General features: G+C 44.8%; 1 protein-coding gene across 1 annotated transcript in view; it reads right to left on the bottom strand.

Moving 5' to 3' along the window:
• Positions 1 to 340: 340 nt before the first annotated feature.
• TRPM8 (transient receptor potential cation channel subfamily M member 8) overlaps positions 341 to 20,046 on the bottom strand; it is a 57,051-nt gene continuing 37,345 nt past the window's right edge. Inside the window, exons 21-25 of the mRNA XM_070423362.1 lie at positions 15,938 to 16,128; positions 9,572 to 9,671; positions 8,271 to 8,304; positions 5,374 to 5,462; positions 341 to 2,725 (exon numbers count right to left, since the gene is read on the bottom strand). Coding sequence (XP_070279463.1) covers positions 5,412 to 5,462; positions 8,271 to 8,304; positions 9,572 to 9,671; positions 15,938 to 16,128 — 376 coding nt within the window. The 3' untranslated portion in view covers positions 341 to 2,725; positions 5,374 to 5,411. The remainder of the gene's footprint in view (positions 2,726 to 5,373; positions 5,463 to 8,270; positions 8,305 to 9,571; positions 9,672 to 15,937; positions 16,129 to 20,046) is intronic.

The following is a 20,046-nucleotide window of genomic DNA, read 5'->3' as shown; positions in this document are numbered from 1 at the left end:
GTGTGCCTTTAGGAGACCCCTGTTACCTCAATAGCCAGGCACGCCTGAGGAGTGGGGGCAGGAGGGTGGCTCTGGGTCAGTGAAGCTGGAGACCTTGGGCTACAGGTGGGGGCCTAGCTGGGGTGACAAAAGGTGGGCCATGGGCAAACCTGGTCATGCTGGCAGGAACCAGAGCCATGGGACCTTCTCTGCTTACATTCACTCAGCCCTCTGCTTAGAGAAGTCAGCTCCAGTCACCAGAACCAAGTCTCTACAGAAATAAATCTGACCAAACTAAGGAATTCTCTTTTTCTCTCTCTTAAAGAATGACAAGAACAACACATGCCAATTCCTCCATTATTTAATTCATTACCCCACACACTGAAACCAAGTTGGACTACCAGTGGCCGTGGACAGGTACACAGGGCGCTCTCAGGACCACACACAGACAGCACCTCGGATTAGAGGTGCTTCAACACCTGTGCTATTTTCATGAGCGACACCTAAAAGAATGATTTCTTATGCAAAAAAACAGAGTAGCCCTGCAAAAAACACCTACTGGCCAAGGCGAGCTGCAACAAACACCCCTCTCTCTCCAACATGAGTGAATTCTGAGCATTGAGCAAGCTCTGATATCAGTGTCAACAGAGACCTTCTTTAGCTGCTGATGGGGATAGGCCTGTGTTAAACTAACAAAAACACAGCCAGTGGAAATCTGAAAATATGGACAAATGCTTCATTTAAGGGGTTCAGCCAAGAGTTGTGCTAAGTTTTGTCTTATGGGAGGTTTTCAATTTAATGTACTGATTTTATTCAAAGTTCCTACTTGAATTGAGGGTATGGGCCTGGGACTGTGGGTTCTCTCTACACGAGCATATGCAGTGCTGTGTGCTTTATTGTTCCGGTTAGTGTGGAGATGACATAAGCCTCCTCTCTGTGGCTTCAGAAAAGGCAGAGGTTCTAGTTGCCATGGTGAAATGAAAGTGGCATTCTCTCACAGAGACATCTCCCAAATGCCATTCACTGACAATGTTTGTCATGTAAATTTGACCCCATCTATTTTCAGTGTCCAAAACCATGAATTGATCGACCCTATTGACAAAGATTCCCTTTTAGGCCATTAATGGGATTGAAGTACAAAGACTGCTGTTATGTGTGCTCCTTCCTGCAAGCAGCATGAATGCTGTGAGGAGTCATTTTAAGTATGCTGCCCAGACAAAAGGAAAACAGTTTTTGGTTTTTTTTTTCATTTGGTTCATGCTTTTGTAGTTTTTCTAATTAGATTATCTTTTAATAGTTTCCTTCTAAGATTTTCTTCTTTGGCCAATGAGTTTATAGTCTATTCAAAGCTGAGGAAACTAACTATGGGCATTTGGAATGCCTTATGTACTGCAGCCCATCTCTTTGGGGTGAAGATACCACCTGTTCCAGAGAAAGCTGGGACCAGGCCTGTTCAATAAGATATTCTCGCCAATTCTCTATGAATGCCTTCACCATGCGTAATATTTAAATAAGCACGTTGGCTTCTTCCTAAACTAAAGGTTAAATATAATATTTCATGTTAAGAGCTCTAGGTTCATATATCTCCTATCTTATACTCAAGTTAATAGTCCCTATTGGCTGTGCATTTATGAAAAAGCCTTGTAAGTGGTTTGATCATCAATACATATTTGTGGGAATCTAGCCGTGGGAAATTTCCACAGTGGCAGAAAGATTCACGCACAGAGATGCTCATCCCACTGACCGACTGGAACCAGCCTTCGGTGACCAACACTGTGGAACTCATTAGAGGCTGAATATTATGCAGTTATTAATGTAGTGTTTAAGAAGGCCACAGCTATAAGAAAACATCTTTGATAAAAGCTTATATGAAATTGTCTATATGGCATAATGACATTGTGTAAAATTTTAAAACAGAGCTAAAACATGCATAGGAACAGACTTGGAGAAGCCTCCTGAAATGGTAGCAGTGATTATCTTTAGGTAGTGGGATTATTTATATTTTTCCTACTTTTTCATGTAGTCTAAATTTTCTATAATACCCACGAATTATTTTTAATGGGAAAGTAATAAATAAGAGGAGAGAGAGGAGCACCCAATGAAAAGCAGAGGTGCCTCTCAAAGCTCCATGTTGGGGTGATTTGCACATTGTCAGGAACGGGGTGCTTCCTTTGGCTGGAGCTTCAGGTGAGTGAGAGGGAAGGGTGCAGCTTTGCCGCCTCCTTTGAGATAAAAAGCTGAATGAGGCGAGGAAATAGTTTCTCCTGGGAAGAGTGGGCTCTCCCTCAACAGCATGTTTTAAAATGTGACCTGATTTGGGAGACTTTTCACAATATGCCGACGAATCAGTCACATGATACAAAAAGGAAAATAACAGAGAATTGATTGGAGATCAACGAAGTAGCCACACAGATAGACATAGAGGGAAAGCATGGCCAGGCTCGTATTCTGAGGAGGCATGTTCTCCTAGGACAGGCATGGCCAAAGTGGGAGTATAGGCAGAAGGAGGGAGCAGACTTTGAAACCATCAACAGCAAGTGCTGGTCACCGAGGCCCCGAGGTAACGGGCAGCCTTCAGGGGAGCACTATAAGGGTGGTCTTCCTTCATCTCCACCTTCTCTGGTGAAGTCCGTCACACGTCTCATCTTCAGGTTCAAGCACACGGGTGCTCAAGACCCCCAGCTGAGCAGTTCTCATTCAGTAACAGAGGTTCGTCAGCCTCCTTGTGTCTTTTCCACTCAGAGGTCTGTGGAAAACAAAGGGAAAACACTGTGTGGAGAATGGATTCCCCACTTACATTCTCAGGATACAATTTGCTTCCAAATATATGGGTAATATGTTGGTCGTGGATACAATTTTTGCCAGTTTGCCTATGGGAGCAGCATGACCAGGGCCAAATGGCCAGGCTCCCTCTGTCTGGGTGAAGACCCAGGAAGTCCCCAAGTACTGTACTTGCTAGGCAGTTTCTGCATAAATGAAAGGATGAGTTGGCAGTAAAGTTAAGAACTGCAGTAATTATCAAAATGATGTTTTATGATGACTCCCAAAGGAACGTCAAGTTCTTTCACTGAACTAGAATTTCAGTGCAGCAAATGCAAGAACCAGTGGATTATTGTGTGGGGATTAATCAATTTCCAGTGACCGTCCCTCCCCGTGATCCTCAGGTCTTAAGTACAAAGCTATGAGAAAACAAATGGCTTTCCTCTCACCCTGGGTCTTACTTCCTTTCAACCTCAGAGCAGGAGAAAGAAATATATATATACAACCTTCTGCTATTTCATCCCAAGTCACTGGATCAAAGGCTAGTTCAGGAAGGAAGAGCCCAGATGGGCCGATGGGTAAAGACCTGCCCCCAAGTGTCCGCTCCTGTCCTACCTCCACTGTCAGATCACTCCCACCTGGGTTGGCGTTCTCTTCCCTGTCCCTGTTCAAGAGTTACCGTCACCCTCAGGAGAGAGAGGTACCAAAGAGGCACAGGAAAAATCACTCTTACAGCATGTAGCTGGTTGCCTAGAAAGCTGCATTTTCAGTGAACGCCTTAAGGATATGCCAGACGGATAACAACCCAAAAAGAAAATGGATCTTATATCCAGAAGAAAAAAGTCTAAGAAACTGGACACGCCCAATTCATTGTTTCAAAAGCCACAGTGGTCAAGAATGAACAGCCCCTGTTTCCTCGTATGCTCTTCTCATCCTCCTTCCTTCACGGAGGGTCACATAGAAATGAAGGGAAGTCCTTCTCCCAAGTCACTGTCATTCATTAAGTAACAAGGGCAAGTTCATAAGAAGCCAGTCTGTTTTCTCCATTTTACTCACAGTCAACACGTTTGGAAAAGAATGAGAGATGTGGAGATCAAGGTTGTAAGACATGGATATACACATCTCATTTTGAATTTTTTTCTGATTAATTCACCTCTATGGTTTAAAAAAAAAATCATTATAATTGTTTTATCTCTTCCTGATTTTAAAAAATATATCAGATCATAACTTAAACAAAATGGCAAATGTCCCAAAACTCAAATTATAATTTATTAAAAGGTAAAATATTGTTTTCATTTAACACCACTATGAAAGACTTGAAATACGTTCTTCCTAAACATGCAAAGTTTCTTTTCTTGAGCAACTTGGGAGGCTATACCTGCCCTCTCGATGATATAAAATATACATTAATCTTATTCCAACAAAGTCCCCCCTAATAGAGGGCTTGTTAACATGATCTACAGTTGTCAGAACCCAAGGGAAAGTATTGAGTGTCAAGATATATTGAAAGAGACCTGATTGTCACAATTACCCTGTAACAGTCACTCGGTGGATAGAAATTCTACAATGGACTTAATGTGTAGGCAGGACTCAGTGTCTGCGCCTCAGCACAGGTCCTGGCACAGTTCTCTCAGCACTCAGTAGGCACTTCGTAAATATTAAGGGAAGGAAGAAAGGGAGGGATAGAGGAAGGAAGAGAGATGGCACTGTGGACAGCACTCCTGGGGGCCAGCCCTCCACCGTCTGGTGTGGGTGTCCCAGGGGATGACATAAGACACAAGAAGAGAGAGGGAGGGAGGGGTAAAGAGAGGGAGAGAGGGAGGGAGGGAGGGAGGGAGAGAGGGAGGGAGGGAGGGAAGTTAGCCTATGGATTTCCATTCTTTACAATTCACTTTCTCACAAACAAAATCTACTCAAATGGAATTCCCGTTGCTTTTTTCCTAGGTCTTTCTGTCCCCAACACCATTTTAAGCATTGGTTTCAGAATCTGGACAGGTAATGAGAAAACATAATGAAAGCCAATGGGAAGACCAGACAGCAAAGCCTTGGGTTCAACTTGGCCAGTTAATCAAATTTCATGTTTATTGTGCAAATGAGCAGTTGCTAAAATCTTGAGTGCCTTACTAGAACATGCTTGGTAGTAAAAGGTGATCAATATATGTTTGTTGATAGCAAAACAAACAAGACACAGACATCTGCATGTCCCACAGCAGCAAACATAAATGATGGGTCGTGACAAGGAGGTGCATTTTCAGGCACTGATCTGTAAAGACATCCGTGATACAGAGATAAGAAAGAAAAAAATGCCAAGTCTCAGAACAGTGTGACCTTGATTCAGTGAATACCAAGCTGTCCGGGTTGCCAGTGCTTTTAAAACATCAGGAAGAGTACATGAGCCCGCTGCTGGCTGTGGCAACCTCTGGCCTGAGAGCGAAGTCAGTGCAGGAAGTGTGACCAGGGGCTTCCTCTTGTTCCGTCCTATAACCCAATATTGTTTACGTTCTTTACACAACACATTATTTTCAAACCTGACAATATGTGAAAATAAAATAACTGAGAAAAAGATCGAAATTTTCAATTAGTCTTAATATATGTTCATTTTCAGAGCAAAAAAGAGGCATTAAAATGACTTACCTTGTTATTAGAATTTTCTCCATTACGGTCCATGAGTTTTATTTGATTTTATTAGCAATCTCTTTCAGAAGACCCTTGAGATCATTAAGCTTGGGGGAAAAGAAAAAGAACTGGTGTTAAGATCGATTTTCCAACTTTGAATTTTAAATTACCACTCTATAGCTTTTCCGTGAAACGGATGTGTGTATGAGTGAGTGTGGTGCGTGCCTGGAACGGGACAGCAAGGGAGGTGATGTTTCAGACCCTGTCCACCGCTTACTTTCTGAATTCACATCACTAGCAGATGACCATTCGCATCAGTTAGCATCAGTTTAACTCAAATGCAAATCACTAGTGATTCCTACATAGAAATAATAGATTTTAACAACACAGAGAAATAATATTTAGAAATAATGTTATATGTAACAAATATGAATAGTTATAAGATACCAACAAAATTGTGCTTTGATATGTGAATAATGCTAATAAAAATAATATGCAATACGAATAAATCAAGTTTTTGCAAAGTGTCCCTCCTCACAAAAAACAAACAAACAAAACAACAGGATAAGTGGTAAAACAATTTCTGTAAAGGCATAATAAAATTATCTTTGATACATGCATATTTCATAAGTTTATTTCACAAGATGCACGAATCTCACTTGAAATTACACGCCATCATTGTGCACCTGGTAAAAGTTACAGACATAATGCCTTTTGTGTACAGTTGGCCTTTACTTTGCTATATCACTCACTCAGGGAAAACCTGTGTGTGTGTTTTTGCTTTGTTTTTGTTTATTTTTAACTTATTTTTAATTTTGTTTTATTGCTTAAAGTATCACAAAGAGTATTACATATGTCTCCTTTTTTTTTTCTTCCCCTGGCCTCCCCTACCCCCCAGTGTCCGGGGAGGGTTGGGGGGAGTAAGAGATCAACTGAAGGACTTGTATGCATGCATATAAGAAAACCTGTGTTTAACTTGGGCTTATTTTCAGTAATAATCTCTTCATTTAACTTTCTATTTTAAAGAACAAAAAGAAACTGTAAGGGTTAGTGGCTCCCTGAAAAAGGAAAACGAAGTAAGATCCCTACTTACAGACTTACAGGCATCTGTGAATGCTGTTGTTTTCTGGTATAACAATGAGGTGGAGAGATTCTTTATTCACCAGAGGGGCTTTGAGGAGAACTCTGTGTTTACTGATGGTAGAATGGCTTTAATAAGCTGTTTAAAGTAGGGTGTAAGGTTCCAAGACCTTGCTAAAGAAACAACTGATGATCTCTAAATTTTATCTGGATGAAATGGAGACTCAGAAGAGGAGGCATAGAACATAGAGGAGGGAATAAACAGGAGAGGGGGCCAGGGAAGCAGGACAAGAAGCAGGGAGAGATATTAAACCCCATGGGTGACGACAGCCCATACTGTGTGCTGTGAAGTTTGAGTCTTCCCTGGGAAACTGTCCATTCCGTCCCAAACCTACAGAATGCATAGCCTAGGTGGGCTTCTTGCAGAACCAGAAAAGAGGGTGATCTCCATAGCCAGGAGCATGCTAAGGAGACAGAATCTACAAGCACTTCTCTGAGGTCCCCGGAGACTCCTGGCTGGCACATGTGGTAAACAGCCTTCAATAGGATTTCATGATATACGACTCCCTGAGCCCCCACCTCCCACAACCTCCACTGCTCAGGTCCATTGTCCCCTCTGACGGTGTCCCTGCTCTGACCCTCACTGGTGCGAAGGTCTCCCTGGTCCCCGGGAGTCAGGTCAGCTTGTCCAGTGCCCGGGATGACCTTTGCCCAGACCCAGCAGGTGTCCAGGAGGTCCGAGGCTCTGCCCCGCCCATGGTTGCCTCGTCCTGGCCATTCTCTGCCCCAGAACAGGGTCAGCACTGAGGAGTGGCTTTTGAAGCTTCAGCCCAACCCCTATTTTCCATCAGCTCCTGCCAAAGCCACCCAAGTGAACCCACAAGTAAAACAGCACAACACAACAACAAAAACAGCCTGTTTTCTCCACAAACGCAACACCTAGACAAGTCCCTAGCTCCTGTATTCCCCAAACCAGGCAATCTGGAATGCATGAGAATACCACATAGGAAATTGTTCCTGCAATCCCACACTGCACAAGTCAGCCTGCAAATGCTCCCACACCCAGACCACTGAACAAAGGGTCTGGGCACGGATCCAGGGGCAGGTCTGCTTTGATGGCCCTGAGCCCCATGCCAGCACATGACAGGTGCTCAGTAAATTGGATTTGCTATGTGGTCTAGGCACAGAAGCAGCAGACAATATGTTTAAATATAAATATGGAAAGGTGAATATATCATATAAGGTTTTCTATATAGTACATATTGCATCTGTCTAATGGAAATAGATATTCTATAAATATTTTCTGATCTCTGAGGGTATAAACATGATATACATCCTAGAATGATCGTCTGTGTACAGTACTCAACTCTAATAACTCAGGAGTCTTCCCGGCCCCTCAATTAAAAAGTAGCAACAATACAACATGAGAACGAGAGTAGCCATAATAAGATGCAGTACTCTGTAACAGCATATCTCCAAAGGTCCTTTCTCCCTGAGCACACGTACCCCCCCTCAGCAAGCGGCGGTCTGCTCCTCCCCGGCCTAAAGCCAGGCTGGCCTGGGCTGCTTTGACCAATACTCTGGTGGAAGGGACATCATGCCAGGTCCAGGCCTGCTCTCCCTGTGCCTAATGCTCACATGTGTATTCGTGCATCTGAGAAGCAGGTCCACTCCAGCACCCAGGGAATGTTACACAGGGAAGCTGAATATGAAGAGTCACATCTGCTTTTTAAAAATAACTTCTAATTTTGGACCATAACCACTGGCCTCTCACTGAAAGCTCAAAGATAACAGAGATGAAAATAATAATTCTCAAACTATAAACAAAACGATACCTTTGCATCCAGCTGTCTAAACCGATGCCTCATTCTTCAAGGGGCAGAGAGAGAGAAAGATTGAGAAAGGGCTATTAGGCTCCATTTTCCAGTCTTTTAAAGAGAAAAATACAGATCATTTTCATTTCCAACGAAATCAATGTCAGCTGTAGTTACCTTCTCCCTAATACCCAAACGAAGCAGAATTCCACTCTCACCACAGCTAGAAGTGCAGCAAATAGACGCTACCCGTGGGGATGGAGTGGTGGAAGGTGACCCATAAGGTCCATCCCTCCCTTCTGAAGCCAGGGTCTCAGACTCTGGGAATAGAGAAAGCTTGGGGCATCTGCTTTGTTACTCAGAGAGGAAGAGCACATGTCCCATGCTCCTCAATGGTTGTGCTGAGGCTCACGCATGGGATTCACGTGCTGCTTATATTTACTCATTTTTGTTAGAGTGAATTTTGAGGTGAGTTTGGAATGCTCAGTATTTGTGACGTGACCACAAACCATTTGGCTCACATGATAAGAAAGGCACGCTCCTAGCAGCCCTGCATAGCACATGACATGTGGACCATCTATGGCAGCGGTTCTCAACCTGTGGGTCGTGACCCCTTTGGCAGTTGAACGACCCTTTCACAGGGGTCGCCTAAGACCATCCTGCACATCAGATATTTACATTACGATTCATAACAGTAGCAACATTACGGTTATGAAGTAGCAACGAAAATAATTTTATGGTTGGGTCACAACATGAGGAACTGTATTAAAGGGCCAGAAGGTTGAGAACCACTGATCTATGATGGGCTTAGTGGCTTAGCTGGTTCTATGGGATGTTTATAACTGCTGCATGTGATCCGTAAAGGATGTCCAGGACTCTCAGGGATAGTCTACAACACATCAACCAAATTGTTTTTCCATCTTCTAATGTCTCTTCTCCATCCGAGAAATACCTGTGTGGCACCTGCCTGGTGATGCCCATTGCCCATTACCTGAGGGTCTTCCTGAAACCCACCTCTGCAGGCATGGCAGAGGGGCCTACATTCTTGTCACCAGGTTCTAGGGCCCTGCTCTGCAGGCTCCAAATACTCCTTCCCCAGGGCCTAGAAGGGCCATCAGAATGGCAGGCTGGTAGTTTGCCCCTCCCTGCAAAGCTGACCCCACGTTTACTGTTTGTCATCCGCAACTGCCTGGGTAATATCTTTGGGTGCGATTGCTCTCGGCTGTAATTTCTCTCTACAGAGCCGCTCAGATCAGCTGCCTACATTCTGCCAGCTGGGTACACAGGGCGTCTTGCAGAGCAGAAACCAAGGATGGACATACTCCTCTGAGGCGTCGTTGGCTTTCGTGTTGGTCTTGACAAGGTAATTTTCTTTCATGACGCCCTCCCATGCCAGAGTCTCATTGTCTTCATTTTTGAAACCTTTAATAACGAGACAAAGAAAAACATTCAAATTGTTTCATTTGCCCCTTGCTCCTGAATCAACACCCTCTGGGTGTTTTGGCGATGCTGGTGCCAGGAGAAGCCGATTCATCCTGGGCAGGCTGATCTGACTAATGTTACTTACTAGTGACAGCTGCAGAGAGATGGAATATTGATGAATTTCTCTGCCGGCATGAAATAGGAATGCAATCTCCATTCTAAACAGAGAGCGACCCAAAGCCTGTCTCGGTGGTTTGTGACAGCATAATCATTTCACTAGTGAATTTTAGTTCTCATTTCATTGTGCTCCTCTTCCATTTTGATGACATAAAAATGCTACCTGGATCATTCTGTTAAACTAGAGGCCCAATGCATGGATTCATGCACCGGTGAGGTCCCTCAGCCTGGCCTGCACCCTCTCACTCCGGGACCCCTCGGGGAATGTCAGACTGCCAGTTTCAGCCCGATCCCCACAGGCCAGTATGCATGTAAGATCTTTGGTTAATCTCTTCCCCCTCTCCCACCTCCCCCTTTCCTCTGAGATTCATCAGTCTGTTCCATGTGTCCATGCCTGTGCATTGAGCGTCTGCCCCCCAGTGGTCAGTGCACATCATAGCTACTGATCAAAGGGTCAAACGGTTGCTTAGGCATATATATATATATGCCTGCCCTCAACTTAAGACAGGAATAGGAATTTTGATGGAGAGGCAAATAAGGTCTGACATTGCCACCCCATTGAGCTGTGAGGTCTGGGCACAGACCTCCAGGAAAATCTCAGGTCTCATCTTTTCCTCCGAGGGCAGCCCGGGTGTGCTGCTCCGTGGGCCTGGGGCATGTTCCTGCAGTCTTAGCTCAGCTTCCTGCGGTGCCTCACCTTTCAGATGGCAGGCAAGCAAGAGAACGGAGAGCATGTCCAGCATGTCCCCTGTGTTTCAGGTACCAGTGCCATGGACAGCCACCCTCGCATGTTCACACAGGTGTCCGCTTGGAACAAGTGCACTTAGTTTTTACCTGTAAATCTGTTGCTCGACATGTGAGAGCTTAGAGAGAATTGTATAATCTTCCTGAATTTAAAAATAATTCATTGGGAGTCAAAGACAGCCAAAATGCAGGTGGCAGATTTGAAGCAAACCCTACACAGCAAATACACATTTATTTCTCTTCTTTATTTTTCTCATCCGCCCCCCCAAGATTTATTTTTAAATGGTGGTTATTCACTTTAGAAAATAACTCCTAACTTAATCTCTTTCTATTGTATTTTTCCTAACAGCATCATTTCCAATGTCTTTTCCTCCAACTGAAATGTATGGAGGAGCCTAAGAGGAGGGCTTTAAAAATCAGCACAGCCCAGCTGTGGTGGCTCAGTGGATTGAGCGTCGTCCCGTGGACCAAGAGGTACTGGGTTCGATTCCCAGTCAGGGCACATACCTGGGTTGCAGGCTCAATCCCCAATAGGGGTGTGCAGGAGGCAGGCAATCAATGAGTCTTTCTCATCATTGATGTCTCTATCTCTCTCCCCCTCTCCCTTCCTCTCTGAAATCAATAAAAATATTTTTTTAAAAAAAAATCAGCACAGAAAGGAGAAGGCAGTCCTGGATGCAGGTGGCCAGAGCGGGAATGACAAAGGACCCAGAAAAAATGGCCCAACTTTATCAGGAAATGCTGGTGGAAATTATGACATAGCATTTTCACCAACCAACCCAGAGAAGTAGCCGGGTCTTCAATAATGACCATATCCTGTGCTGGCAAAGAGTGAGATAAACAGGCTTCCCAGAGGCTGGGAAATCTGTACATGGTTACGTCCGCAGGGGGTGGGGACGAGTGGGGGCCCAGACAATATCCGAAGACTTAAACGTCTAGAAATTTCTCTTATAGAAATAATTCCAAGGGAAAAAACCACTGATGTGCTAAAAAAAAATGAATGCAGAGAACTGTTATCATAATAGTATATGATAACAAAGAAGACGAAAAATCTACATGTTTAAGAAGAGACTGGTAAAATTAATTATGGTACACTGATACATTGGAATATTCCAGTTAAAAGTTGTCATGCAGATTTTTATTTTTGAGTTTGAAAAAATGGTCATGATGTATTATTAGTTAAATGAACAAATTAAAGTATGAATATATGTGCACAGATCAAATTATCATACTCCCAGACAGAATAATAGAATAAATATCAGTATGTTAACAATATTTAACTCTGGGTGGTGAGTTACATGTGCCCTTGCTCTTTCTTATTTGTGCTTTTCTATATTCTTCTAATGTCCTATTAATGAATATTGATTACTTTTTAATCATGAAAAACAATAACTTTCATAAAAATATAATTACTGGGTAGCATAATTTTTTTTATTACTTAAATATGTCACCAAAAATTTAAATTTGGATCCCACCTTTTCTGAAAGTTACTTGAAAAACCTTGCATTTTTCTCCAAAGAAGAGCAATTTCAAGCTTAAATTCCATGACTTTCCCAACATTGGAGGCAAATGCAAAGTAAATGTAGGAAACAAATTACCATGAGAGGCTGTGGCACCCACAGAGCACCGCCGTTTCTGGAATTAGAGATTTCTAATGAGGAACAAATGAGCCGGCGGTGAGTACAGGGCCGGGCTCCCTCCCTCCAGTCATCACTGCACCACTTCAGTGTGCAGAAAGGATCCCGTCCTTTGGGGTCTCCCATCCCCCTTCTTTATTCCTTCCTGAGAGTAAGAACTGTTTGAAGAGCAAGAGTGTCTATGGCTCACACTTGTAAAATCATCACTTTCCCAGGGCCCACAGGGGGAGACAGGTGCAGGCTAACCGGGTCATTTCTAACCTGTTTGCTTCCTCAAGCTGAAGCTCCTATCCATTTGCTGGCTTCTCAGTTTCCCGGTTCTACTGAACCTGGAGTGAGCACAGTGCATCTTAGGAGAGCGGACCTTCACCCCTTGTAGCCCCTCCCCAAGCAGAACACCACTAGTGACAAGGCATTCACTAGCTCACTCAGCTATTCAGTTTTTTCCAGATAGCACTAATTGTTAGATGTTGTATTTGATTCACACGGAGTCCAGATCTTCCTTCCTGCACCTTTCAACCACTGCTTGTTTTTTCTCTGGAACCATTCAGGAAAAATATATAGAACCTGTGGCCAGAGTCTCTAGTTGGCAATTCATTTGCCTTCCAATCTGAAGGCATAGGCTATCCCCACAGCCTTCCCGGGGCCCTGGAGACACTCATCCATGACTCGGAGTCAGGCAGCCAGAGACAGCTCTGAGTCAAGTCACCAAGTGCCTCTGACCTCGGGCCTGGTACAGTAAAATTCCAGAGCCCAGCTTCCATCTCCGATAGGAAGACTTTCCATTCTTTTAGTCCAAAATGACTCACTCTGTCTCCCAAGGCAAAATGATGGGGAGACAATCAGCAGCTTATCCGAATTGTCAAAACACGTTTCTTCATCAAGAAAGGCGATTACACAGGTGTGATAGCTAATGATGACCCAAAAGTGACATTTAATGTCTTGAAAATGCTATTAAAAGAGATGACTAAGAGGATTCTTTAACCTGTGACACGAGTTGGGAGTCACTGGCACATTTACATCCCGAAAGCCAGACGTTAGGGGTCACAGCTTCAGGGATAGCACAGAAAGAAGTATATTATGACCAATAGTGAGGGTCACATTCATGCTTGCTTCCATTTCCGTGTCATTAAGGAACCCCATGAAAAAAGAAAAAAAAATTGATGGTTCTTGGCAAGTTATATTTTTCTTAATTGCCCCCAATGATCATGGGTACGTTGGTAAAGTTTCTATTTTTACTTTCTGAATCGTCTAAATATTTGGGTTCCACTGAAGTGACAGGAATGATCCCCTCGATAGGAAACCTGAATGGCTGGTGGCATTGGGGGCCCTTTCATTGGGCACAACAGAGAAAAGACCCGAGGGAAACACAAACACGCCCCCAGCAGCCACAGGCCGCACAGCACCCAGGACAGTGGGCACAAGGCACGAACAAGGCAGAAAGCCTCTATCTCATCCTGGCAAAACCAATATGAGACAAGAACAACCTGACTGTATCCCGCTAATTATTTGTGCCGGATTCTACCTTAGATCACTCCCTTCCTCGATTGCTTTTACAGAGACTTTTTTTTTTTTTTTTTACCATTAACAGAGACTTTTCCCTTTAACAGAGATTTTTTTTTTTTTTTTGCCATTAGTGCTTCCGTTGGAGGGGACACATTTCAAGACCCTCCCCTGGCCCCCAAACGCCAAATTGACTGCTCCTCCCTGAGTCATGAGAATGAGCATCAGCGTCTGAGGGGCATCACTTCGCATGGTGATCTGGGATTCTCTGTTCACTCCCACCTTGAGGGAAACGAATGCAGTCGGCAGAGAGGTATTGTGATTTATGTCACCACTTCTTGCAGTACCATATATCTTCTGTCTACATTTCCCCTGGGATTTAGGATGACACTGTGACATGGTGGGCTGGGGACTGTGTGGAGCTAGAACCTGGCTGTGGAACATGACCCAGGGTCTTGCATTAGTCCTTCTGCAGCCCTTGGCTCTCTGGTCTCATCTGACCTAACTTCCTCTTCTTCCTGACCACGCCTCACACCGGGGCTCCCTCCCAGCCTCTGCCTCTTTGCCTGGCTAATTCTAGTTCATCCTCTGGGTCTCAACTTAAATATCACCTTCTTCCAAGAAGTCTTCCCTGACTCACCCCAGTCTGGGGTTTAGGTGTCCATAGTGTAACTCATGGAGCCCTGCACATTCTGGAAAATTAGTGCTCCCCACATTTCTCACTGAAAGCCTTTTCATTTTTGTTCTGCTCCCTGCGATCCTGGCCCCCACTGGAGGGCAAGGATAGCCTCTATCTTACTGAGCACCTGTTTAGACATTGCATGAGAACTTTTTCATTGGTCCTTGGTGGCTGTCTAGAATCTGTGATGAGATTAACTGAAACATTCATGAACATTGAGGCACTTATTTCTTTCCCAAATGGCTAAAAAGTCACTTCTGGAACCAAGTTTGTGCATCTCACTAACATCCACACCTGTCATAGATCCTGCTCAGAGGGGAAGGGCTCGGGAAAGGTTCTCTTCAAGGAAGGAAAACACAGCAGATATTCAAATTACTCCTGGGATGCGTCCATTGGAGGAGAGTGGCAAAGGAAACGCCGCTCAGCATGGAGACTAGCCTGATGCGGCAGAGCTGGGTGCCTGCTGCCTGCACGGTGACAGGTGTGACCAGGAATCCGACAGTGAGAGGTCCTGGCTCCCAGAGCAGGGGAAGGAGAGGCGCCTAGGAGAGACCCGCCTGCCACCCAGAGTTTGTCAGGGCCAAGGAAATGGGTGAGCACCTGAGAGAGAGAACAGATTCCCCTGTAGACACGATGACTCCTGCCTTCCAGAAGGAAGTGGGCCCCCACAGGGAGAGCATGCCCAGTGGACCCTGGACACCAGAGGCCCGGGGCAGGGGGGGGCAGGCCCTAGGAAAGCACTGCCACATCCGGAACTGTGGTGAGAGGGCAGCCAGGCCACAGCCAAGGAACCCACCAAGTGCCCCCACAGTAAAGGGTCAGTTTCAAACATATGCTGGGCCAGAGAGCATGGAACCAGTTGTGACCAAGACCACTGTTTCTAGACAGGACCTCCTGCTCCTTCCCCCACCGGCCAACCACCCCCACCCCCAACACCCCATGCTGAAGGTCAGCAATGGCAGCTGGCGGGGGAGAAGGGGAGCCAGAAAGACAGGGACAAGCCAATGGGCCCCTTCCTGACAACTCTACCAGCTGAAAGGAGGTGAGCATACAGGGGGAGTCTCTCCTCCGAATGGCGACTAATGGGCTGGTTACTAGAGTGGACTGTACGTTCTAATTTCTAAGTTGAAACTATTTTATCAAGTGAAGTCATTGGGAGCTTTCTAATTCCTTAAGAGCAGCCAGAAAAGTCATGAGCCCTGCGGGGTCAAGGCTAACGCTTCCCAGAGAATAAATTTCACAGCAGCCAAGGGCAGCAACATCCCGTAAATCATGCTTGTTCAACATACTATTTAAATGATTATCATGTCCATCCCAAAGTTATTTCCCCAAATAGGACTGCCCTGGCAGATGGACAACAGGGTCTCAATTAATTACTAGGCTGGCCCGATGCCCAAGCTTTATGGACAGACAGACATGAGTGGGGAGGCGGCTGAATTAGCCCTAATAGCTCAGCTAGGGACCAGGCACACCCCCCTGAAATTAACCGCTGCCTTTCATCCCAGCACACATGGTGCAGCACTCACAGCAGGACAAAGGCTCCATGGGCTTCTCCTTACAGCAGCACTTGAAGCACTTCTTCACCACCATGTAGAAGTAGGCGAAGACGACGAAGGGGAAGGGGATGTTGAGGCGGTTGCAGTACTCCTGCACCAGGAAATACCGCTGGAACTTCCAGACCTGGTCGTTGTTCTCCTGGACGGTGCCCACGGTGTAGCTGGCGGGGGAGACAAGGTCAAGCTCAGCTTCCGCGTGCCTGTCATTCACTGTCAAACACTGGCATTCGCTGCCGAACACGGCGTTATTGACTGTTGTCCATGACCCTGATCGTTCAAGTCCAGACAGGACAGAAAGTCCACGCTGGCATCGGGGCCAGAACAGCTCAGCACCAGGCACTCTCCAATTCAAGATGGGCCAGAATGGTGTCTGGCTTTTGGTTCTGGTTTTGTTTTTTTTTTCTTTTCAATCACACACACACAAAAGTTGAATAAACTCTGAAATTATTTTTATTTCAAGACCTTGCAAGGAGTCTCTTTTTTGTCATCAGTCTATTATGATGTTAGATACAAAGAGACCCAAGGTGTCGAGTCTTTCGGAAATAATGTGCCCTCACATGCATGAAGGGCCTTGAACACGTTCACCGCTCTGAACCAGTCACTTTATTTAGGGAAATTTCACCCAAGACTAAGGAGGTACTGAGGACAGACAGTGTGTGAGTGGATACACACACATGGCCGTTTGCCACAGCACCAGAGTAATGGCTGTCCCCACTCCCGCTCCAACAGAATGAAACCACCGAAATGTTCAACACTAAAAATATGCCTCACACGCTATGGTTAATCAACATGATTACATTAGGCACCATTAAAAATTATGCTTGTGACTAATTTTTATACTTTAGGAAAACACTTATATAACAATTAGGCTCAAACTTGTACTTACAATGTAATCTCACTATATAATCACAAACCACACACACACACACACACACATCCCCACAGCAAGGCCCTCGTTCGGAGCAGCTCGGGTCCTCTCTCCCATCCAGGCTGTCACCCACCCCAACCACATGCTGCCCAGTCTCCCTGCCAACCAGTACCCGTCTAAGTCCCTTCCCTGAGAGAAATCCTGCTACACTCCCTCTGACTCTCCATCTCCAGTGACATTGTGGCCTCAGCTCCTAGGCTGGGCTGGCAGGAGGTTTTTGGTGGTAACCACGCTCCATCTCCTACGACCACATGAGCACCCTCCTTGAGCAGGAGAGGAGGAGGACGCAGGGGCCCACAGAGAGACAGCTTTCAGAAGCTGACACTGAAAACATTACTGAGAGATAACAAATGTTTGGGATTCGGATAGCCTGTGCATAAATGAAACCCAGCAGCACGCTGAGTGACCAAGGAACAGAGGGTGACTAAATACTGAGAACATGCATATGATTCATCATTTTCATAACCCGTCACAGATCAAAAGGAAAAATATTATTTCAATCGTTGCCAGAGTCTTCTGGCAACATTCAACACCCACTCCTGATTAGGAAAAAAGCTTAATAAATAAGAAAGAGGAGGAAACTTCCATGGCAGGGTAAAAAGAAAAGAGAATAAAAAGGATTCAGTAAGGAGACTTGTTCTGAAATAAATAAGCACAACTTAAATAGTCTTCAAAAAGTGGTAATTAAAATATATGTGTATTAGAAAAACATATCTTGCTCACGACAAATGGCTAGAAAAAAATGTAACAAAAATCTGCCAGATCCATGTGAATAAAACTTCATGGAGAAACTGCACATAAGTGAATAAATGGAGACACCGTATTTTTAAAAAATGCCAGCTTCCTTCTCCTAAATGATTCAACAAAGTTAACATCATGACAATAAAATTCACAATATTTTTTTTTTTTAAGGAAAAAAGGATTTCAGAAGATGAGACTTAGGCGCCTCCATATGATTAAATATACAAGAAAAGCCAGGAAAGTTTGAATAAGAATAATGAAGGGACTTGTACAACAGATGCTAAAACGATTTTTAAAGCAGTAATTAAAGCCATTTGGTAGTAAAAACCAAAATAGAAAGCTTGATCAACAGACCAGAATGAAACGTCTGCAAAAAAATTACAAAGAAAAAAGTAGATGCTAAAACAATGGCCGAATTTTAGAAGAAATTGAAATACAAGAAACTTGCCTGATGGACTTCCATCAGGTAAACCCTCCTGAGGCTTTTCTCAGATTCCATACGATTTCTGTTTGTGATTCCTCGCCCACACGCCAGCAATCTCCAGCCAGCACTGCCCATGACCCTGGTGACCCTAGCTTCTTGGACCCTCACAATACCCCAGGGGCATGTGTTACAATGCTCCCCACATCTCAGGTTCAAAATCAGCAGTAAGAGACAACCAGAGATTTTGTTGCACTGACTTTTGAAGTGCTAACTCAATTTGGTAGATTGCTACCAGATAACACAGCTAAGACGTTGCCATAGGCCTGTGTCAAGACCCATCAAATCTCCCTTCACCTACAGGAAAATGTCCCAACCCTGTAACCTGGCATAAAAGACACTCTATAACCTAGTACCTGCCTCCCTGCCCACCGTTGAGGTTGTCCATTCTCCACAGACAATCTTAGTCTCCCCATTTCTCCCTCCCCGGCCAGGCTCTGGGCTCCTGGGGTCCTCTGGGCAAATGTCACGTCTGCTGCTGCTGCTGCTCCTAGCCCCACCCCCAATGTCAGTCACAGTCAATCACTCTGTCCTCCGTACACCACAGTGCTGTGTAATAGCCTTTTCATGCTGCATTTATATTATATTATATTATATTATATTATATTATATTATATTATATTACTAGCCCAGGCTCATCTCCTCCCTTACCAGCAGAACAAATCTCTCTCTGTCTCTAGGTCCTCATTCATAAATGATAACAGAGCCACACCTACACTAAAATGGTTAATAATTCAATGAGGTTGCACATGTGAGCATCTGGGTGTGCCTAACATGAGAATGGGTCAATAAATATTAGCTACTGCTCCTATTGTAAGGATCTGATCTTCTTTTTTCTTTTTTTACCCCATTTCAATACCCTCCCTTAGATTGCTATACCGGGTGATTATTTTCTTTTCTTTCTACTTTTCTGCATCTTCATAATGAACATGTATTATTCCTAAGATTAAAAATATTTTTTATCTTGAGATATTATCCTAGATCAGAGCATGTTTGCCGAGTCTTTCTCAGAAGAAATGCCTGGGGTGGATTTATCTCCAGAACACGGCGCCCATAAGCGCCATGTCTCTGGGCTGAGTCATTTACTGACCTTAACGTCACTTCGTGTCTCTGATAAGCCACACAGGGCCTGTGATCGATCATTTTAATGTAGAATTATTACAGATGTTTGCCCCATTTCCTTTCTCCGTGGAACACCATCTAGAGAGCACTCTGACACTGTGTTAAATTCTCAACCGTGCCTTTACGTTATAGTTCCTAAGGTGGCCATTGTGTATGATTAAGTCTGTACATAAATATTTGATGTGGTGCCAGACAGGGGTCACAGCGCAGGGCATTGGCAGGCAGACTAAGCCCAGAACACCTATCACAGCTGTTAGACCCTGTGTTCCGACCTTTTAGCCCAAGGATGGCAAGGGGACTGCTCTGGTGCCTCTCAAGTTCCCAGACAAGAATTAGCAGAGGAAAGGTGCTGGTTTAACCTGGGACTGGTCTGGGAGGCCCCCCCAAGGAAGACATGTCCCCAAGTTGTCACACTTAAGCAGTGAACAGTGAATGGGGCGACAGTGGGGTACAGCCCAACAGCCTGGGCTCATGGGCAGGGGACCTGCGGTTGAGCCTCGAATGGACAAAGGCAAGCCAGACAGCCCTGTGGCCCAGGTCACAGTCGCTGAGCATGTCCTCGACCGGAAAATGACAGGCTGGGCTCCAAATGCTACCATTTCATGATTCTAATACAGATAATGGGTCACAAATGTGCCAGGGGCCTCGAGAGTGGCTTTTGTGAGCAGGTCACAACACACAGACTTGGGACAGCCGAGTCATCATCTGCTCTGTGCCTCACTGAGACTCGCTGAATCGTGGATCGCAGAGACCTCGGCATTGGGAGCCGCCATCTGCTTGTTTCGTGTCTGTGGAGATGGTATTAGT

The sequence above is a fragment of the Myotis yumanensis genome, unplaced genomic scaffold (assembly GCF_028538775.1).
Source record: "Myotis yumanensis isolate MYYU_CA2020_CCGP unplaced genomic scaffold, mMyoYum1.0.hap1 SCAF_8, whole genome shotgun sequence".
In the NCBI taxonomy this organism is placed as follows: Eukaryota; Metazoa; Chordata; class Mammalia; order Chiroptera; family Vespertilionidae; genus Myotis; species Myotis yumanensis.
This window is presented reverse-complemented; position numbering and strand designations above follow the sequence as displayed.